Source organism: Sesamum indicum, linkage group LG6 (assembly GCF_026168435.1).
Source record: "Sesamum indicum cultivar Baizhima isolate 11 linkage group LG6, ASM2616843v1, whole genome shotgun sequence".
In the NCBI taxonomy this organism is placed as follows: domain Eukaryota; kingdom Viridiplantae; phylum Streptophyta; class Magnoliopsida; order Lamiales; family Pedaliaceae; genus Sesamum; species Sesamum indicum.
In genome coordinates, this window is record NC_142662.1 from 4,033,784 (window position 1) to 4,057,737 (window position 23,954).

Consider the following 23,954-nt stretch of genomic DNA (forward strand, 5'->3'; position numbering starts at 1 on the left):
TTTTTTTGCTATTTATATATGTGTAAAAGGACTAATGGATATGCCTTTTTTGCAAGTAATTATAGTTTATGTTGTGTTTAAATGTGTAAGCATAAATCCTAAAAGCAATAAAAATGGAAACTAAAATTGCACAAAAGCCCTAAATTGCAAAAAACCAGAAAATATACTGAAATTCACTGATTTTGATCATTAATACTACCACTTTACAAACCCAAAATGTGCCAAAACATCCCCCAAAAGTCTTACAGTACCTTGCAACATTTTGTTCCTTAAAACATAACACAATATTTGAAGAACTTTGAGATATTTGTGACATCTTTTAGCCTATTGTTCTCAAGATTAAGTGATAAAAAAAAGATAAAAATGTTATGTGGTGTTTGTGGGTTATTTACATATATAAATAGCAAAAAAAAATTTTTGGCGCCTTGTTTTCCCTCCAAAAACTATATACAAGCATGATCTTATGTTTTTTTCGCTAGCTGCCAGTTGACTGAAGTCACGTGCCGTTTCTATTAGTTGTTAACGGGATAGGACCATTTTTGTTAAAAAAATAGAATTTTGGGACTAAAGGTGTTGAACACTTAAAGCGTGGGACTGCAAGTGAGAAGGGCCCTATCTATTGCGACCAAAAGTGATATTTTGCCACTTTTAAATTATGGATAACTATGCATTTTTTAAAATGATTTTCTGTAAATGTATGACTTTATTTCAGTTTTTAATTGTAGAAATTCAAAAAAAAAGTTTTGAAAAATGGAGAACTATAGCTGTAGCTGCCCTGTCGGCCGGTACTGGCCAGCAGCGCGCCCGCTTGCGTGCGTACCGGCAGTGCGACAGCGCGCACTAGACGTGCGGCAGGGGCGTGCAAGTAGGGGCACCTGCACGCCGGCATGCGCGGCCAGTAACAACCAGTCGTCTGTTGTTCCGAACGGTTGGGCTGTTTTGTGCTACTTTTATTAAAAAAATTGGATTTTCCTGATATTTGCAATTTTTCTTAAGTTATTAATTTTGGATAATTTTAGTTTTAGTTAAATTGGATTTTTTAAAATTAAATTATGCCATAATTAATTTAGAAATGATTTCCAATAAAACAAAAAAAATTGTACATTGGATGTATGGTTGATATCCATTTCTTAATTGCATTATTAGTATGTTATTTTCTACATTTAATTATGTTTTTTGTATTAGATATCCGATATCTATTGTAAAATACATGTATTGTATTTATTTGTATAACATATTTATATTTCATATAAATGTGTTAATTATTGTTTATTGGATAAGCAATAGGGATGATCACAAAGCCCATTAGCCGAATGTATGATTTAATATTATGTTGGGTGAGGTTTGCATGCCTCTTTGTTTTAATTCCTTCTTTTGTTTTTAGCCTTGAAATAATAAAGCTTGTTTTCTCCCTCCTTTTATACTCCCCCCAATTTTTGATTCGGGTTTCCAATTTTAGTTGTAATGAGTGTAGTTAAGAAAGTGAGGTTTTATTTATTTTGAATAAATATAAGCTTCCAAGGAGATGAAGGCCTAGGCCCATTGGACGGTGCTCGGCGGAACTCACGACGAAAGAAGAACAAAGAGGAAGACCCATTAGAATGATACTTAGTTACTACTTTGTAATAGTTAGAGCCACACCCTAAATTGGCGATAGACTCACTGCGGGCTCAGTGGGTCACTTAGGATTGGGCTTGTAATCATCCAACAGGGGCGTGCTAAGCTTGTTTTTGCATGTGGTGTATGTTTTAATATTTAGAGTATGATGTGTTTAGAATGCATCTGTTTATACTCAATTATTAAAACTGATGCATGCAAAATCTTATAATGATGAGGTCTCGGTTACAACAAACTTAACTCTCACTTGGATAGTCCAAGTTAAATATTAGGCCCATAATGGATTGAAATTCAAATGGTTTGATTAAATCCAAGCCTTACATCCACAACAATGTGGTGTGGATGCTACTTTCACCCATTCATGGTCTCATGAGTCATGGCACATTTGGAATGAAAGAAAGCTACCATATTGTTGTGAACGAATGGAATATACCCTTGTTTTCCTGTCCATGAGTCATGGGGGATGACAGTTAAGATATTCGTTTGGTTGAAGGGACGAGCCTAATGTTGAGTAGCTTGATTCACTTGGAGTCCTCGGGATCACGTGAAGAGGCGAGATAAAATAACTTGGGGTATCTCATTGGATGAGAATGGTTGGCTACCCCCATAAAGCCTTTTATGTGTGAATCATAAAAACGGGGCATGGAGAATTGCGTTTGTGGACTCCAAGCCCACTAGAAAATGATTTCCTGGAAACCCCACTTGAGAGTGGTGGACTTTTTGAAGAAATAGTGGGACGGGTTAATGACTGAAGACCAAGTCTTAAACTTGATATATAATATTACAATAATCTATTAAATTTCTGTTTTACATTTGATATAGATGTCTAAATCCACTCACTGCAATTCTTGAGACCAATAAATTTAACGGAACAAACTACAATGATTCACTACGAAATATTAGGATTGTCCTTGATTTTGAGAACCAGACCTAAGTTCCAGATAGGTCTCTTCTTCAGGCCTGGCATGGAGGGTCCACATGCGAAGAACGTTTGACGTTCCAGAAGTGGCATGAGGACAACCAAAAGGTTCGAAATATCATACTGACGTCAATGACCAATGACATCCAGAAATAGTACGATAGGCATGATGATGTCAAATCGATAATGCTCCGCATAAGTCAGGTTTATGCGGTTCTAGACCAGCATATTAGATATGCTGTCATAAAAGCATTTTACAGTGCCAAAATGATTGAAGGGTCTTCTTTACAGGAGCATGGGGTTAAGATGCTATCCCTTGTGGAGAAGCTCAAGGACCTTAAGGTTGGTCTTGAAATAGAGACGTACATTGATGTGATCCTTCAGTCTCTTCCTCCCTCCTTTAACCCGTTTATCATGAACTATAAGATGAATGAGCTTCACAAAGACCTTCATGAGTTGATAAAAATATTGGTCCAGTACGAGACAATAATTGAAAAGTCTACACCGTCGGTATTGGTAGGGGAGGTTTCAACCTCAGAAGAGAAAGGCAAAGTGGCGGACCGTTGGAAGAGGAAGAAAGGTAAGACAGGATGAACTACTGCAAGTGCTCAAAGCGCTCCTGTCCCAGCTGGGCATGGGCAAAGGGAAGAGGAAGGCGGTTCGGCAGTCATGGATTCTAAAAGATGTTTGCATTAATTGCCGTGAAAAAGGGCCAGATGCTGGGAAAGAGAGAAGGGAAAGGGAAAAGCCATCACAACCATTCCTAGCACTCCATGCGCCCCTACTACCCCAGTGGGAATAGGAAGGGAAATGGAAGCTTGGTGGTTAACAGCAGTCGAAGGCAAATAATGTTTGCATGCATTGCCAAGGAAAAGAACATTAGAAGAGGAAGTGCCTACAACTCCTCTCTAATCAAGGTATGTTTGTGTTTAAGTGAATATGATAACTAATTATGTTTCTTGGCTATCGATACCTGTTGTGGAGCTCACATCTGCAATAACTTGCAGGTGTTGGAAAGGAACAAAAAACTAGGGAATTACGAGATGATACTGAGACTAGTTGATGGCAAGGCCATTGCTGCGGAAGCTATGGGATCTATCAACTTAATTATTAGTAATCACGTTCGGATTGAATTAAAAAGTTGTTGTTATGTATCGACGATGATCAATAATATTATTTTCACTCCAGGTTTAGACAATAATGGTTATGCATTCACGAGCAATAAAGGCAATTTTTATTTGATGTAAGATAATGTCTCTCATCTGCTTGGTACATTAACAAATCGTCTTTACATTCTCCAATAATCTAATTGGATTATGACTGTCCAACACAAAGAAAAATTGGATAATCATGATAACACACAGATTTGGCATGCGAGGCTAGGCCATATCTCTCAAGATAGGATGAGAAAGTTGGTAGACACAAAAAGTTTGACTTCTATTATTGGAAGGAGGGTTGACTAATTGCACTTTTGGAAACTGCAAACTTGGCTATATTTGGATTCTCTATATGGCATGATTTGACCATATAGGAAGGGGGTTGCCTTGTAGATAAGTGGAATTTATCTAGACACATTTTTACTTATATACACAAGACTGTATATATATATATTTGTGTATAATCATAATGAGATACAACACATAACACAATAATCTTCCTTCCCTCTCTAGCAAATTCGGTTGCCCCCTCTCTTCTCCATAGAGTTCAACTTGAATTTCTTCTCACAAAAGATCAAAGTCTCTTCCTTGCGGTATGGAGTGGATTATCTCTAGAGCATTCATTCGTTGGAATCTAGGGTGAACAAATCAACATGACTTGCAAGTTGAATTACGCATCCTTTTCGTTTAAACCATAGCCTTGTATAATTGCTCTCTATCTTTATTTTTCATACTAAATTGAATGCTCGGGAACACTAAGGGCACACCCCTTGGTTGGACAATTAATTTCTTTTATGCATGAATTTTATGCTCTAACTCTCTTGCTCGCTTCCGCTAGAGCGTTCTCGGGCCGATCCACTCTCCCTTTCACACACTGCATAAGCTTCTTAACTTCTACTTGTTGGGATGGAAGGGGATCTATCACAATGTCCTTCCTATTGCCTCCCTTCAGGGACTCTACATAGCATTTTCATGCTATGTATTGTTGCTTATAACTTTTTCCTACCCCTCCTCTAGTGGGGAACTTTAGTTTCATGTTATAGGTGGAGTCTACAGCTTGAAATGCATTTTAAGGTAAATAACCTTAAAATGAAATTAAATCCTGAAAGCATGTCCACTAGGAAGAAGCAGATCATCTTGGTCTTCCTATTATGTTCTCTGTCATCATGTGGATCACCCCTTTGGCAGGTACATTTTTCAAGCTTTAGTCCTCAACATGAGATTCTGCTCTCTCTTGGTGGGATCAGCAAGTCGCTCCTCGCTTCTGTGAGAATCTCGCTAGTGCGAGTGCTCCTCTCCTTGTTTACGACGTTGATCTTTGTCAACATAGTCTTTTAAGTAGCTAGTGTGGATGAGCCATTCTATTTCTTGCCTCAGTTGGGGGCATCTATTGGTGTCATGTCTATACTTCTTGTGGTACCTGCACAAATATTTACATTTGGAAAGTTGTAGGCTTTCCTCAGTGCCTTTAGGCCATTGTAGAGCAGGATATCTATCTATGACTATCAACATCCATGATGGGCTAGTAATAAGCAGGGTGAAATGCTTGTTCTTTAGGTCGAGGGAATTGTGCTCTCACGGCTCCCCCTACTTCTTTGAGAATAGATGGTGTCATTGTCCCTCCTCGTATCACAGTTGTCATCCTTCTTCACCAGTCATGAATCTTCAAGTTCATGTATTTTTGCTACTCGTGCTAGCAAGTCATGGAAGTTGGCTTCAAGTTTCTTTGCCAATGATTCGAAGAGAGGTCCGACTTGAAATCCCTATGTAAGAGCATTAATCAACACTCCAAGGTGTATAGCTGGAGGACGTCGTTGTTGAAGCACTGTATATATGCACTCAAGGTCTCCTTTGCGTCAGGTCCAACTCTAAAAAGGTTGATAGCCAATTTTCAATATTTCTTGCTTTTAGCAAATTGATACAGAATAAGAGAGCTAAACATTGCAAAAGAAGGTAGTGATCTAGCTGGGAGCTGATCGAACCAATGTTAGGCAAAGTCAGTTGGTGTAGTAAGAAAAACATAACATCAAATACCATCATTATTCCTGTGCAATAGGACTGCATTTTCGAACTTACAAATGTGCTCAGTAGGGTCTGTAGTTTCGTTATATGCAGACAAGTGTGAAGGCGTCCTAAAATGAGCAGGGAACTCATCTGCAATGATATCAATGCTGAAGAAGATTCCTCGCTCGAGTAGTGGGGCTTCTAACCTTACCTTTTAGGGAGTTCCAACATTTCCTTTATAAGAAAACTCCATATCTCAAGAGCTTCTGGGTTGGTTCCTTCTTTGCTGGCACGATCAACAGGTTTATCTTCATCCTGCTGGAGCATAATGGCATCAATCCATCATCTTTTTGCTCTTCTTGCATGCTGTGTTTCTCTTGTTGGGATGATTGTCCTACCCTGCTAGCCAGGTAACCCCGATGGGTCAGGTCAATGGTGTTGGAATGGGTGACCAAAAGCCAATTAGATTAGTTGTTTGTCATTATCCAATCTATATCAAATAATATTAAAATGATGGAAACGGTAAGAATTTATCAAGTTGGCAGTATATTTCATTGTGCTTACCGCTGATATTGAATGGGATTTCAATGTCACAACGACAAGCCTGCTGATCAAAAGGTTAAACCCATGGAGTTAGGTTGCGTATAGGTTGGGCAGCCACGAAACTTAAGGGTTAGTCCCAAACGTTTCAAGTCGAGGACCTCGAGACAGGGTATCGAGGGTCCAATAAAGACTTGTACTAAGTATTGCAGTTGCATTTCATTGATAAGAGACGTAGGTCGTCTATGCAGTTTTAGTGGGTTAGTTGACAAGGTAGTCGACTGACTTGTGGGAATCTTCACATGGAAGCTTCTTAAGGTTTGGTTGGTATGACTGGAATTCTTGGTCCCGATAGTATGAGATTAGTCTTGAAACTTGAGTAATCATGGCATTCACCGTATGAGGACTGTATCTTGGTTATGGCGAGCAGTGGTTGTGTCGTGAGGCATGGTTATCATAAGCCTTATCCAGTACAGTAGGAGTATGTAGCAAGGATGTTGGATTCCAAGAGAGGATCTGTCACCTGTTAGTATATAAAGTGAGTTGTCCTATGCGCTCTGAGATGGTTCAAACTCCAAAAGTCTTTGGCCAAAGTAATTGGTCGATAGGGAATAAGTTTCCTAAATTGGATCAATAGTGTAAACACATCTCGAGTATCAAGCATGATTGCGTAGTCAAGGATAGGAACCGACACCCAATTTCACGACCTAGACTAAGGTCGGCAGACGGTTGACAGTTAGGCCGTACTCGTATGGATTCGGAACCTAAAATATTCATACCATTATTCACCTGATCTCTAGTACCATGAATTGTAGCGAAACGGCCACCCACGGTAACGGGCCATTATCGATTATGGGATAATAAAAAATAATTAATTAAACTAAATTTAATTAACTTTGTTGGTCACACACACCCAGGTCTAGCTGAGGGTGAACCTAAAGAGTCACGCCGCATCATTATAATGGGATGAAATTAATTTAGAATTAATTTCAGAAGAGTCGGATTAAATTAATCTTTGGAGAGAATAAATAATTGGTATATTTATTTAGACCAATCTATTGGATGGATAACTTAAAATTTAATTAATTGGAATAATTAAAATTTTAAGTTAGTCATTCAAATTAATTAGATTAATTTAATTGGGCTTTTGTCCGATTTCTAAATTTTATTGATATATTGAAAGAGATATAATGAAAAGTTTGGGTCCTTTAATTAGATTAAAGGATGTTTCAATGTTGGGCTTATAATTACACTAGGTTTAATTTAAGTCCATGAGATGTGAGCTTGATTAATCCATTGAATACAAACCCAAGGCCATGTTAGACCTTGGCTAAGTCAAGGAGGACAAGAATAAATTGGCTAATGTTGGGGCTGAATTTCGCGGGTGAAGGGGTTGCGTGCCTCTTATTTATGTTTTTAATTCATGTTTTGGAGCCTAACTAGGTTAGGACTCCTGGTGTATGTATGACTAGGCCATACATAAACCTACATCTAACCTTAGCCACACACACAATGCATACTAATCTCTATATTCTCCAAATTTCATCTTCTCTTTCTCTCTCTCTCTTCATCTCCAAGTTTCTCTTTTGGTCTTAGAGATTAAAGAAAAATGAATTCGGGATCAAAACACGTAAATTAATATCGGTTGTTTTGATCTTCACTCTTTCATGGTCGTTCTTGCTAGCATGAGAAGACCATGTCCTTGTAGTGGGAGGGCGGACATTTTAAGAGGGTCTCGTCGTCGAGATCTATCCATGATCGGATCCGGAAAAAGGAATCAAACGCTTGAAGCCGATCGAAGAAAAATAGTGAGGGTAAAACTCTTTTAATGTTTTTTTGCCTCTTGTTGTATTACCAAACAGGCACAGGCACGGGCGAGGGCTAGAAGTGTCGGCGTGCGCCTAGCTGTCGGCCAACCAGTCAGCTAGACCAATGTTTTTTGTTTTTTTATTTTTTTTGAATATTATGCATAGTTTTCTAGAATAATTAATTTTCGTAAATTTTATTTTTTGTTGAGATTTGGTATTTTCCAACATTAAATTACTAAAATTAAATGGAATGGATTTTTCAAACAAAAATTAATTTTTGCATAGGTTGCACTTTGTCCATAATTAAGTTGCATTATCTTTCATATAAATTTCTTGGATTGGATATGTAATTAATTTATGATATTAGGAATCATTATTTTAATGCATGTCTTGCGTTATATTTTTGGTGCATCTTTATTTTATAAATAAATGTGTTATTTTATTAATTAGATTAACATGGATGATCACGAAGCCAATTGGACCTTGTGGATGGTTTTATTTTCTGTTGGGTTCGGGCTTGCGGGCCTCTTATTTCTTATCTCTTCATTTTTAGCCTAATGTATTTAAGGCTTATTTTTCTCTATTAATGTACTCCCCCAATTGTTGTTTGGGGTTCCTTTTAATTTTTAATGATTGTAATAGGTTAGACAGAAGGCTTTTTTTTTTATTTTTTTTAATAATTATAAAGAGCAAGTCCAAACGATGGAGGCCTATGGAGAAGGCCATAAGTCACCATGGGCTGGCCCACAGAGACCCATGAAGAAGATGCCCAAAGGACAGAGCCAACGATAGAGATGAAGAAATAAAGAGAGATTACGAGGCAAATAAAATATTAATGGGTTAAATAGCTTGTAATAGTATTGGCCTACCCTTACACTGACCATAGATTCATTGCAAGCTCAGTCAGTCGCACAGACTTTTAGGCTTCTAATCATCCAATAGGGGCGTGCTGGGCTTATATCTTTTATGACGATGTACTTCAATTATTACTTTTAATATTTAGAGTATTATGAATGCAAAATATTCATATGTGATGGGATCTTGGTCAAACAATAAATAACTCTAACTTAGTCGGACCAAGTTAAAATATCAAACCTAAAAAATAGAATTAAGCAAAGATTTGTTATTCCATGCTTTCCATCCACAGTAATGTAGTGAGGAAGCTGATTTCACCTAAATGTGGTCACATGATTTGTAGCATGTTTGGACTTAAATGAAGCTACACTATTATTTAAACGAAGTGAATACGCACCTATTTTCCTGTCGCATGTCGTGAGGGGCGATAATCTGTGTTATTCAGTTTATGGGTCAAGTTAACACCAAGTAATATGATTTGCTTGGGGTACTTGGAATCACGTTAAAATTGTGAGACAAAATATATTGGGAATCTTGTAGATTGAGAATGGTATTAGATACCTCCGACGAGGCTATTTCCATGTGAATCGTAAAAGCAATGCATAGAGAATTTCGCTTGTGGACCCCAAGCTCACTAGGAAAAGGTTTCCTGAAACTCCATTTGAGAGTGATGGGCTTTCATAGAAATAGTAGGAGGATTGATGATTGAAGTCCAAGTCCTTAACTTGAATATAATATTATGATAATCTACTAACTTTTCTATTAACTGTAGATGTCTAAGAATCCACTTAATTCCATACTTGAGGCAAGCAAATTTGATGGAACAAATTATTCATATTGGCTGAGAAATCCAATGATATTCCTCGATTTCTAGTACCAAACTTATGTTCTGGACAAGTTTCTACCTCGAACATTATGGGAAGAGTTCCTACCAGGAGAATATTTGACATTCAAAATATTTACTAAGTGGCTTGAGGGACATCAAAAAGTACTCAGTATTGTAGTAGACTCGATGAGTAAATAGGTCCAAAAATAGTACAAGAGGTTTGAAGACCTCTAGTCAATAATGCACGGCATGAAATAACTTTAAGCGGTACCGGATCGACATATTAGATATGCCGTGACGAAGGCATTCTTTGGAGCTAGAATGATTGAAGGGGTCATCCATACGAGAGCAGGGAGTGATGATTCTAGCCCTAGTAAAAAAGGTCAAAGAACTCCAGGTTCTGAGAAGGAATAAATGTATGTTAACGTTATCCTATAATCACTACCTCCCTCTTTTGATCAATTTATTATCAACTACAACATGAATGGACTTGAGAAAAGATGTCATGAGTTGATTTATATGTAGGTCTAGTATGAGGCAACGATTGAAAACTCTGCACCCCCGGTACTAGTGGGAGAGGCTTCAACCTCTGAATCAAATGGCAAGCTTGTCGGACTTGTGAAGGGGAAGAAGGATGAGACATCTTGTACTACTGCTAGCACTTCAAAATGCTCTTGTTACACTGCCAAGCGGTAAAGGGAAGAGGAAGAGGGTTCATCAGTCAAGGATTCTAAATGATGTTTGCATTTATTGCCGAGAGAAGGGCTATTGGAAGAGGGAGTGTCCTAAGCTCCTCCTTGATGACGGTAAAATCTTTAATTGATAATTAACATAATCACCATTCTACTCTTGGTATTAGATACCAGTGAATTCCCAATCTCAAATGATTTGCAGGTGATTAGAAGTATAAAAGTTGAAAAAAGAAGGTCCTAAGGCTTAGCGATAGTAGGGCTGTTGCTGCAAAGACTAACGACTTAGTTAGACTTAGTGGTGATCATGTTAGGATAGTGTTTATGTAACCTAGAATGATTGGGACAATTGTGATTACATAATTTTGATCAATGAAGTTTTCTATTTGAAATTGAATGGGATTCATGTCTATTAGGTGAAATATAAATTTTATACTATCTCATAATTGGATTATGCATATTCAAACAAAGAATAAAAATGATAATTAGAACGAAAATTACAGTCCTGGTAGGTTAATCTCTTCCTATTGAGGATGAGAAAGAGTGATGGATTCGAAGACTACTAGAAATAGGCTATTTGGATCCATTAACTTTCAAAACCTTTTCTAAGGAGGAGAGAGAGCGCAAAAGCTTTTGTGTGGGACAAAATGAGTTTACCAGTTGCATGTTGGATTGGATCTAATATGATACTAAAATGCACAAGATCAATGTGGGGTTCACAAGTCTATTTGATGAGGTTCAAGGAATTAGGCACAGAATGGTGAACAAAATTGATTAGCTTTCGATTGGATTGAGAGGGCGTGAATTTAGTGGGAGTTCTTGAATATCGAAAAATGAGCATGTGATTCTCTTTCGGTTAAGTTCTTCCTCAAAGGATCACGATTGATCAGTCTCTGATAAGGAAGAAATCAAACTAAGTCGGACTTTGTTTGATTGGTGTTTCACTAAAATAAGTCGGCCCTTGTACCACAAACCTCATCCTACAAAGTACTTCAGTTGATAGGATATTCCTATACACATCAAGGAAACAATGGGGGTTCAATTTCGTACAACTTTCTCAAAAACATCATTTGCAATCGCAACTATCTCTAACTGACCATATTCTAGTCCTTAGTTGTTCGAGTGATTGGATTATAATCCAATAGGACATAAGAATGTGGGACATCATTCATAATCAATGGCTTGGAGCCTAAGGATTCATTACAAAGTTCAAAACTGGATTTGAAACTTCACATAACTGGAATATCCGATTTGTCAAAAGATCATACTGGGTATGATTTGATAAAATGAGCTAAAGGTCAGTGGGAGTTGGGTTGAGTTCCAATGTGTTTAGTGTATGAACGTCTTACTCATTTGGATGAGGTTAAGATGTTTGGAAAACATTAAGACACAAATAAAATTATTCACAAAATTCTCCATAAAAGGAATTACATTCCAATAAAGTGCTGAGCTATTCAAGAATCATTCATGGGAGACTGATGAAAAAGCTCGAGTTGTTCGAGACTCAGTCATGATTGACTGATGATAAAGTTGAAGCTGTTCAAGACTTAGTTACGTCTAGGTAATGAGAAAGCTCAGATGTTTTGGACATCCCCTACATCTTTTTCATAGGTAGTGCGAAAGCATTGGATCAGAGTGTTTGACCTGATGTTATGTATGCTTTGGGCATAACACAACATATATTGGGAATACACCAATGTAGCATTAGACAATTGTCAAGAGCAATTTTTAATACTGAAATAAGGATTAAAGAAGTGTTTCTGACACACAATTTGTGAAGAGTTCATTCTGGAAGGTTAAGCGATACTAGCTTTCAGATTCATGTGAATAATGGATAAGTCCTCAAAGTATAGGCATGTTCGGACTTGATGGTGGGCATGGTAGCTTAAAAGGATTTCAAGCAGATGTCCCATTTTAAAATTTGATTGTGGGACAACTTTAACAAGCCAGTCATGAAAAGTGGTGTGAATTGAAGAAACACATCTATTGGATGGATATGGTGCCTAGCAACTATAGCCTTGGAAGCAAACGACAACGCTAGGGTTAAAGCCTTTGGGCCCGAGATCTCAACACAAGATCCAAGAAAATTCTTAGATATAAACAGCCATCCACAGGTAGCGATGGTGACGAAAAATACACGATTGGACCGTGTAGATCTAGAAGAAAGTAAAGTAGACCCATGAAACTGAGTCGATATCGCAGAGTGCTCATACTTAGAAGGTTCTAAATGACATAAGTAATTGGCTTAATGGTCAAGTGGAAGATTGTTGGAATGGGTGACAAAAAACCAATTAGATTGGTTGTTTTTCATCTAATCTTTATCAAATAATATTAAACTGATGAATATAGTAAGAATTCATCAAGGTTGCAGTGTGTTTCGTTGTACTTACCGCTGATAATCAATGGGATTTCAATATCACAATGAAATGCCCACAGATCAAAAGGATAAACCCGTGGAGTTGGGCAGCCATGAACCTAACTCTTGAGGGTCAGTCCGAAAACATTTTAAGTTGAGGACTTCGAGACAGGGCATTGAGAGTCTAATAGAGACTTGTACTAAGTACTGCAGTTGCCTTTCCCCAGCTGGAGACATAGGTCATTTGGGCAATTTTTGTGGGTTAGTTGGCAAGGTAGTCGACTGATTGTACTGAATTATGGGAATATGAAAGCTTCTTAAGGTTTGATCAGTATGACTGGAATTCCTAGTTCCGATAGTACGAGATTAGTCCTCGGACTTGAGGAATCATGGCAGTTATGTGCATACGAGGACTGTATCTTGGATATGGTGAGCGGTGGCAGTGTCATAGGACATGGTCATCATAAGCTTTATCTAGTGCAGTCGGAGTGTGTAGCGAGGATGGTGGATTCCAAGAGTGGATCTATCCCCTATTAGTATATAAAAGTGAATTATCTTATGCCTTTATAGATAGTTTACACTCCAAAATTCTTTAGCTAAAGCAATTGACATGTCTCGAGTATCAAGCATGGTTGCATAGTCAAGGATGAGAACAAATGCCCAATTTCATGTCCAAACTAAGGCCGGAAGACGATTAACAATAGGACCGTACTCGTATGAATATGAAACTAAATAGTCACGCCACTACTCACCTAGTCTCTAGTGCTATGGAATGTTGCTAGAAGGTCACCCATTGTAACTGGCCATTTTTAGTTATGGGATATTAAAAATAATTAATTAAATTAGATTTAATTAATTGTGTTGGTCAGACACGCCCAAGTCTAACTGAGGGTGAACCTAAAGAGTCACACAATGCCACTATATTGGGATGGAAATAATTCTAGAAGAGTTGGATTAATTTAATTGGATAAAAGTAATATTTGCGGAGTATAAATTATTGGATCATTTATTTAGATCAATCCATTGGATGGATGACTTGAAACTTAATTAGTTGGATTAATTAGAATTTCAAGTTAGCCATTTAAATTAATTGAATTAATTTTATTTGATTTGGTCCGATTTATAAATTGGATTTATATATTGAAAGAGAGATAATGAAAGTCTTGGGTCCTTTAATTAGATTAAATGATGTTTTAATGTTGGGATTATAATTAAACTAAATTTAATTTAAGTCCATGAGGCGTGGGGTTTGATTTAATTGAGCTTGGCCTATTTAATATAAGCCCAAGGCCTTGGTTAGACCTTGGCAAGTCAAGGAGGACAGTTTTGGGGAATTATTTGGCTAATTTTGGGGGTGAATTTCGTGGGTGAAGGGTTGCTAGGTTTAGGGTTAACTTTTTGGAGCCTAACTAGGTTAAGACTCCTTGTATATGTATGACTAGGTTATATATATACCAACACCTAATCTTAGCCACACACATAATACACTAATCTCTGCATTCTCCAAATATTGTCCTCTCTCTCTTTATCTCTTCTATCCATCTCCAAGTTTATCTTTTGGTCTTGGAGATCAAAGAAAAATGAACCAGTGATCAAAACACGTTAATTATTAGCAGTTGTTTCGATCTCTACTCTTTCGTAGTTGTTCTTACTAGCACGAAAAAACCACGTCCTTCTAGTGGGAGGATGGACGTTTTTAGAGGGTCTCATTGTCGAGATCTATCCTTGAACAGATTTGGAGAAAGGAACCAATGCTTGAAACTTATCGAAGAAAAACGACGAGGATGAAACTCATTTTATGTTTTTCTCCTATTCTTGGTTTTCTTTGTTTTCAATAGCCCTATTTTATTTTTATTTTACACCAAACGCCCAGTAATAGATCAAAGGTACATCCCCTGATTGAAATTTATTTGTCGTAACTTTTTTTATTTTTTGGATTTTTATCACGCTTCCCAAGCCTATCCACTCCTTGCAGATGGTCTCAACAATGAACTGAAAGAACTACTAAAAAAAGAGCAGGTTGGTGGCAGTAAGAAGGTTGTTGGATCGAGAGCGAGAGCAGGGCCATTGAGGCCTCCTAGTGCCTCTTTCTGGAGCTGGAACAGTAGAAACTACTATAGTAGGCAGGGAAGTTTTTCATTCAAAAGAGTCATTATCAACTCCGTTGTTTGATATAGCCATTTTTCACGCCTTTATCTCAAGTGTTCCTAGAGACAATGCCAATGATGGGTACCGAGGTCCACCAGCACCATAATGATCGAAGAATCTTCACAAAATCCTAAAATCAAAGGAGAACTAACATGCAGAATAGGGATTAACACTTTGATGGTTAAGTGGCTATTTGAATTATTGAATAAATGACTGAAATAGCATAAGAACAATGGTACAATAGTGACATGATAAAATATCGAGATAAAGTGATAATAATTGTGTGGAGTAAGAAAATATGCGAGTGACTTGTTGAAATTGAGAAAAAGAGTGTGTGAGAGTCAATGATACTTGTCACTCTTATGGTTGCACGATAACCTCTATTTATAGGTCTATTAAGAGCACAAATCTAGTCATGAGAGCAGTGTACGATATACCATTTGATAGCTATGCAACTCATAAAAAAATGCATTGTAATTTGAACTTGTCAAAACCAATATTCGACAGTCTGAAGAAGTCATGCCTGTTGGAATTGGTGACCAAAAGCCAATTAGATTGGTGGTTTTGAGAACTATCCAAGCAATCTTTATTTAAGCAATGTTGTCCTGGCGAATATGGTAAGTATTCGTCTTCGCACACGTATCTATTATACTTACCAAATTATATCAAGCACTGCTTAGACGTCACAACAGATACCCATAGACCACTTTAACAAATCGTGCAACAGTTGGACTGCCATTAGATGGCGGTCATGAAATCACCAAGGGTTAGATTTGAAATGTTCCAAGTCGAGGACCTCGAGATTGGACATGAGAGTCTTACTGAGACTTGCATTAAGAGTCGCATTCATTTGATGAGTGCTATGTTTCATCGGGGACAGGCATGAGATGTTTATGCGATCATAGTGGGTTGATTGGCTAGGTGTCGAATCGACTGAACTAACTTACAGGGTCGTCCTATAGAAGTCTTTGAAGCTTGGTCGGTATGACTAGAATCCCCGACTCTGGTAGTGGGAGTAATCCTCAGACTTGAGAAATCACGGAAGTCATATGTAGGTGATGATTGTATCTTAGATTTGTGTGGGACGTGATCGATTCTCAGACATGGTCATCATAAGCCTTGCCTAGTGCAATCAAAGTATGTAGTGAGGATGGTGAGTTCCAAAAAGAGGATCCATCCCCTGTCAAAACGTGACAGAGGTATCTCCTATGCACTTGGAGATGTGTCTACGCTCTATAAAGTTGTGGCCACAGTCGTTGATCGAATAGGAAAAAGAGGTTCCTAAGTCAGCAAATTGGCGTAATGCGATATCAAGTATTAAGCATAGACGCCTATTCCAGGATGGAATAGCCAATTCCATGCCCTAGACTAAAGACAAGAGACGGTAGAGGGAAGGACCGTACCCGTATGGATTCGAGAGCCTAAAAGTTCACACGAATATTCGCTTTGTCTCTAGTGCCATGGACCGTTGCTAGACGGCCATCCATGGTAGCGGGCTTTCTTGATTATGGGTTGATCGAAAATTATTAATTAGATTGAATTTAGTTAATAATAGTGTTTGACATTAGCCCAAGTCTAGCTGAAAGGTGAACCTAAAGAGTCACACACAAATCACCGAGAAGGGACGAGGAATTAATTGGGAATTAATTCTATAAGTAATTGGATTACTTATAAATATGAGGAATTCATTGGATGGATAAGTCCAAGAATAAATTAATAGGATTAATTTTATGATGGCTTGCCTTTATTATTTATAAGTTGAACTTATTAATTAATAAAGGTTTATTGGGCTCATATATTTAATTGGATTAAATATATGATGCACTTAATTAAGTGGGTTTTAATTAAATTGGATGTAATTTACATTATTGGACCTTGTATTTAATTTAATAAAATTGGCCAATGCAAATCCATAATTAAGTTGGTGGAAATTCTTAGAATAGAAAATTATTGACTAACAAATTCGCTTTTGGGAAGTGCCATGTTAGTCATTCTTTATTTGGAATAAAGGATTTTATTATCTTATGGATGGTTAAATGAACCTAAACATATTTTAATGCATCCATACAAGGTATATATATATATATATATATATTAGCTATTTGGAATAACTAATGAATGAATATATACAAAGAAAACAATTTCCTATACCCTAATTCCACGTCTCAGCTGCCCCTCTTGAATACGCACTCGGTGTGCATTTTTCTCCCTAGTTTTCTTCTAGCAAAGAGAATTGAGGCATCCCAAATTCCATTGTGGTGTGGATGCAACTTTACAGGATTTCTACATTGAAGCCTTGAGTGAACGGGTCAAACAGAGGAGGTTCGACATAGATCAAATCAAAAGGTAATTCTTGATTTATGATTTATGCATCTCTCATTTTTTTCATTCAACCATTAGCCACATTTATTTTATTTTTATTTATTATTTAACTACATCGAACGCTCAAGAACTCCAAGTGTACAACCCTGGAATTATAGTTTTACACCTTTCATTTTAATTTATGTATTTCGGTATTCCCGTTGTCGCTTGCGCGTTTCTGGGACGATCTGCTCGCATTTCACAGTGCTTTCAAGTGGTATCAGAGCCCAGTACGATGTAAGGGTTATGGTTTTGTGTGAATAAGCATGACAATATGTTTTTATCACTTTTGAAATATGATATATTTTTGTTTATTCTTGAACAATTATGTGAGAAAATAAATTTGTTTAATTTTTGAAATTTTGGATGATTTAAGTATTTTATGGAAATTGATTTTTTTGGTAAAATAATTGATTTTAATTCCAGATTAATGTGTGGAAATCAAAAATCAAAAGTGGTACTGTAGCAGTGCACTGCTGACCGGCAGTGCGCAGCGTGCGCACGGCCAGGCTAGAGCTTGGCGCAGCCTAGCTAGTGCGCGCGCACGTAGCCGGCTGTTGTTGAGCTGTTGCTGCTGTTGACGGCCGACGGCTGGGCCATTTTTTCGCTTTTTTTCAGGAAAATTGAATTTTTTAATTTCTCCTTATTTTCTACTAAATATTATTTTTTGCTGATTTAGTTTTGGAGAAAATTGGATTATTTTATAGAATGAAATTGCTTTAATTAATTTGGTTTATCTGCGTGCATTGGATGCATGAGGCTTAATTAATTAATTTGGTTTATCTGTGTGCATTGGATGCACGAGGCTTAATTAATTAATTTAATTTATTTGTGAGCATAGGATGCACGAGGCTTAATCATCTGTTTGAGTTGCAAATTTTAAACTTATTATTTTCTGCATATAATTGTTTGTCGTGATATTGGATATCGCAATAATTTTTGGAATTATTATTTTCTTCTCTAGCATGATGAATAGTTATTATATGCTAGAATGAATGTGAATGGATAATCACGGAACCCTAGATTGAATGTATGTCTTTTAAGTTTTGTTGGGTGGCCGGTGTGCCCTTGTGATTTTGTTTTCTCTCTCCTTCTCGTTTTTAGCCTTGGAATAATAAGGCTTGCTTTCTCCCTCCTATGTACTCCCCCCGACTTCCAATCAGGATTTCTTTTTCAATTGTAATGAGAGTACTATAAGATTTTCGGGATTCTTTTTATTTTAAACAAGCCCATGGAGAAGAAGGTCCATGAAAGAGGAGGCCCATGGAGTAGGTGGCCCATGGAGATATCACAAGGCCTATTTATATGTTGATGGGTAAAATACTATATAATAGCATAGAGCCACCTTAGACTGACCATACAATCATTGTGGGCTTAGTAGGTCACATAGGTTAAGCTCGTGATCATCTAACAGGGGTATGCTAAGTTTTATTGAATGCTATGCATTTATTTAATGCTTTAAATATTTGATATTTATGGATGAAATGTTTGTATGTGATGAGGTCTCGGTCAAACCACTCATAATTAACTCTCACTTGGTTGGACCAAGTTGAAATGTTACGACCAAAATGGACTTAGATCAAAACAGTTTTATCTGTCCAAGGTTTCCATTCACAATAATGTGGTGAGAAAGTTGCCATTATCCAAGTGTGGTCTCACGAGTCGTGGCACATTTGGACTAGAGGCAAGCTGCACCATTATTGTAAACAAAGGAACAAGCTCACTATTTTCCTGTCTCATGAGTTATGGGGGGCAATAGTTAAGGTGTGATTTGACTGATGGGTTGAGGCCGACATAGAAAAAAATATTAAGCCCATAAACGGACTTATATCGAAATGGCATTCCAATCTGTCCAGGCCTTTCATCCATAACAATATTATGAGGAAGCTACCGCTATCCAAGTGCGGTCTCACGAATCGTGGCACATTTGGTGTAGTAGGCAAGTTGCATTATTGTTTTGAACAAAGAAATATGCTCGTTGTTTTTCTGTCTCATGATTCATCGGGGCGACAATTAAGGTATGATTTGGTTGATGGGTTGAGCCTAACACCGAGTAGCATAATTCACTTAGAGTCCTTGGGACCCATGTGCAGAGGTGAGGCAAAATATCTTAAAAATTTCATGGAATGAGAATGACATTGGTTGCCTCCCACAAGGCTTTTTTCATGTGAATCATAAAAGTGGAGCATGGTAAATTGTTCTTGTGGATTCCAAGCTCACTAGAAAAGGATTTTCTGAAAGCCCACTTGAGAGTAGTGGAATTTTGTAGAAATAGTAGGAGAAGTTAATGACTAAAGACCGAGTCTTAACTCAAACTCGATATTGCTATAATCTACTTACTGTTTCCGCTTTGCGTTTAGAATGCATATTTAGGATACCGTTTTTTAATTTTTCTTTATTTTAAGATTTATTTAATGGAACATTATCGATTAAAATTAACTGTGGAAATCAGAGGATTGTCCTCGATTTCCAAACTTGGGTTTATGTCATGGAAAAACCACTTCCATCGGGCTTGCAAAAGGGGTCCTTGCTTAAGGAACATTTGACATCGCAAGGTACATAGCATCATACCTGCTTCTGTCATTCATGAGCGGTATGACAGGCTGCACATTGTTGGTTCAATAAATGCTCCATACAAATCAATTTATGCAGCGTCGAACCTACATATTGAATATGTTGCGACGGACACATTTTTTGAAGCCAAGATGACTAAGGTCATTTGTACATAAACATGGGGTTGAGATGCTATCCCTTGCAGAAGAGCTCGAAAACCTCAATGTTGATCTTGAAAGGGTACATGAAGTAATCCTTCAGGTCCCTTCATCCCTCCTTCGACCTATTTATCATAAACTCTAAACAGGCTTGAGAAGACCATTTCATGAGTTAATGAAATGGTTGGACCAATACGAGACAATAAATGAAGAATTTACACCGTCGGTATTGGACTTAGAGGCTTCAAGCTCAAAAGCGAAAGGCAAGGGAACCGAATGCCAAATGAGAGAGAAGGATGAAGCTAAGTCAGTCGCTACAAGCTCTTTGAGAGCTCTTGTCGCCTTGATGGGCAAGGGTAGAAGGAAAATGGAATAACAGTTCGGCAGTCAAAATTTTCTTATGATGTTTGCATGAAATTGCCAAAGGGCATTAGAAGAGGAGTGTCGTGAACTCCCTTTCACCCAACTATGGCATTTGTTGAGCAAACATGATTACTGTTCTTGTCCTAAGTGTTGGACACTTGCTCTTGAAATGTATTTCTGTAAATGATTTGCATAAAATGAAAAGGAATAGAATGCTAAATCAAGTAGTCTTAAAGCTAACGAATGGTCAGCCCATTATTGGAAAGGCAATAAGACTAAATAAACTTAGCTATTAGTATTCATATTGAAATAGTATAGGATTATGCAACCTAGCGTGATCAAGTCATTAGTCAATTGTTGGACAAATTAGACTATAAGCTTGAACAATAAAAGATTCTCTTCAGTCTGTTGAGTTATTAAATTGTCATATTACATAATTGGATTATGGATGATCAAAAGAAATGACTATAAAGGATGATCAAGAACATAACTTACAGAGAATGGAATGCATGAGCTAGGGCCATATCCCTCTAGTTAGGATGAGTAGGTTGATATATTCAAGAGTCTAGCAATAGATGATTTGAGTTTACTAATTTATGAATCCTTTCTGAGAAGGAAGAAAATCGTGAAATCACTTTGTGGGACAAAGAATGCTTGTAAAAAACGATCTATTAGATTGGATCCAAAATGGACATCAGTAAGTTACTAAATACACAAATACTAGTAGAGGGTCACAAATCTAAGAACTTCTAGAAAGTTCAGAGAAATTAGACTTGAGGTGGAGTACCAAAATGGTTATGGAAACAAACCCCTCGATGGGATCGAGGTGATACGTATAGGAGTTCTTGAAAGATTCAAAATGAGAATGGAATTCTCATTCAATGAAATTCCTCCAAAAGAGATGATGTTGAACTGTCTCTAGTAAGGGATAAATCGAACCTTGAATGGACATGGTCCAATCGGTGTTTCACTGAACTAGTTGCACCATTTGGATATGGACTTTCAAAAAATTATCCAGTTGTAAAACGTGGTGTTTTCTTAAGTCGCAATCCAGACACCATATTTGATATGGAATGGCAAACCTATGCCCTACAAAAATCTTGAGTATGAGGAATGGTCCTGCATACGTTAAAGGGTTATTGGGAGGAATATTAGACTTGGAGTTTGATTTATACAGCTTCGTTATACAATAATGCAAATATCACTAGTAATCAAAACTTTAACTAACCATATCTAAAGTTTTCCAAAGGACGATCAGAAAACTCTGATTACCCTATAGGTACGAGTTTCTATAATCGAACAAGGAGAAGCAATGCAGGACATCGATTTGGATAAATGGCTTGGAGCCATAAAATCGGCTATGGAGTTCAAACTAGGTTTGAACGCCCTACATACTTGTTTTGACAAGATCATGAGGTATATGACTTGGTCAAGAACAAAGTGGAAGGTCAGTGGGAGCTCAATTGTGTTCCAAGTATTTTAGATATTAAAATGTCTTTGATCATTTGGAATGATAGAACGATATTGTGGAAATCAAAGACACGAACGTTGTTCATAAAATTCTTCATAATAGGAATTGGATTCCTATATAGGGATAAGTTGTCCAAGATTCTGTTGTGGTAGACTGATGAGAAGCTTAGATGTTTGACATCTCCTACGTCTTTGCTGTAAGCAGTATGGAATGTTGTTCAGTGCACTGAACCTGATGTTGCTTATGCTTGTTTAGAATAACAATGGATATCAAGTGTGCACTGACGAGGCAACAGATAGCTATTGAAGAGCTATATTTAATACTTGAATAAGAATTGAGAAGAGCCCTTGACCCCATTAATTGTGAGTTGGTTTTGGAAGGTTATAGCGATAGTAGCTTCCAGGATCATATGAATAACATTTAATCTCAAAACGAATGTACATTTGAGATTTATAATAATGTGGTAAAATTGAAAAGGTTCTAAATGGATTACCACAAGGAACTTTATCATGGAACATTGAATGTATGGTAATTTTGAAGTTATATTAAAAAATGGTTAAGATAGAAAAACAACGCCTAATTGTTGGGTATGCTACTTAGCACAGCTACACCAATAGTCACCTTGGACAATGACAATTGGGCTATGGCACAAGGTAAAAAGCCCCAAATCTCATCACAGGTCCAAGGAAAAATCTTAGACACCATCATCTTCGTGGAGAGATGATAGGAAGATATAACATGTGTTGGACCGCAGGACATCAACATTAACAAAAGTAAACCCATAAGCCTAGATGATATCGCAAACTGCTCATATCAGTTTAATCTGAAAAACATGAGTAATTGGCTTCAAGGTCAAGTGGGAGATTGTTGGAATATGTGACCAAAAGCCAATTAGATTGGCGGTTTTGAGAACCATCCAAGCAATCTTTATTTAAAAAATATTGTCCCGACGTATATGGTAAGTATTCGTCTTTGGCACTCGTATCTTATGTACTTACCAAATTACAACAAGCACTGCTTGGACATCACAACAGATGCCCACTGACCACTTTAACAACCATGCAACAGTTGTTTTGCGCATTGGATGTCGGTCATGAAATCAACTGCCAAAGGTTAGGTCTGAAATGTTCCAAGTCAAGGACTTTGAGACTGGGCATCGAGAGTCTTACTGAGACTTGCATTAAAAGTCGCATTCATTTGATTAGTGTTGTGTTTCATCGGCAACAGACATAAGACGTCTATGCGATCTTAGTGGGTCGATTGACTAGGTGTCGAATCGATTGAATTGACTTATGTGGATCATCATATGGAAGCCTTGGAGGCTTGATCGATACTCGAATTCTCGACTCCGATAGTATAAGAGTAGTCTTCAGACTTGAGGAATCAAGGCAATCATGTGCATGTGATGACTGTATCTTAGATTAGTGTGAGAGGTGATCATGTCTCAGATATGGTCACCATAAGCCTTGTCTAGTGCAGTCAAAGTATGTAGTAAAGACGGTGAGTTCCAAGAAGAGAATCTGTTCCCTATCAAAATGTGACAGATGTGTCTCCTATGCACTTGGAGATCCATCTACACTCTATAAAGTGTTGGCCATAGTCATTGATCAAATAGATTGAAAGAGGTTCCTATGTCAAGCCATTTGGTGTAACACGATCTCAAGTATTAAGCATAGACGCCTAGTCTAGGATAAGAACCGACACCCAATTCTATGCCCTAGACTAAGGACAGGAGATGGTAGACGGAAGGACCATACCCGTATGGACTCGAGAGTCTAAAACTTCACACGAATATTCGCCTAGTCTCTAGTGCAATGGACCGTTGCTAGACGGCCACCTATGGCAATGGGCTTTCTTGATCAAGGGTTGATCGAGAATTACAAATTAAATTGAATTTCATTAATAGTAGTGTTTGACACTAGCCCAAGTTTAACTGAAAGGTGAACCTAAAGAGTCACACACAAATCACCGAGAAGGGACGAGGAATAACTAATGTATAGTATTAGTTATTTGGAATAACTAATGAATGAATACATCACAAAGTAAGAAATAATTTCCTACACCCTAATTCCATCTCTCGGCCACCCCTCTTGAATACACACTTGATGTGCATTTGTCTCCCTAACTTT

At 37.4% G+C, this 23,954-nt stretch overlaps 1 protein-coding gene across 1 annotated transcript; it reads left to right on the forward strand.

The window, feature by feature from the left end:
• The first annotated feature begins 2,722 nt into the window (after positions 1 to 2,722).
• LOC105179154 (uncharacterized) lies at positions 2,723 to 3,599 on the forward strand. The gene is made up of 2 exons (XM_011102755.1): positions 2,723 to 3,116; positions 3,544 to 3,599. Exons 1-2 carry the CDS (start codon positions 2,723 to 2,725, stop codon positions 3,597 to 3,599), a joined length of 450 nt encoding a protein of 149 aa, XP_011101057.1.
• The last annotated feature ends 20,355 nt before the right edge of the window (positions 3,600 to 23,954 follow it).

Bases quoted from the DNA above. Each gene is read 5' to 3' on its own strand.
- LOC105179154 (XM_011102755.1), top strand. From the start codon at position 2,723: ATGCTCCGCATAAGTCAGGTTTATGCGGTTCTAGACCAGCATATTAGA. The intron at 3,117-3,543 runs GTAAGACAGGAT...AATAACTTGCAG, and splicing joins CCGTTGGAAGAGGAAGAAAG to GTGTTGGAAAGGAACAAAAA.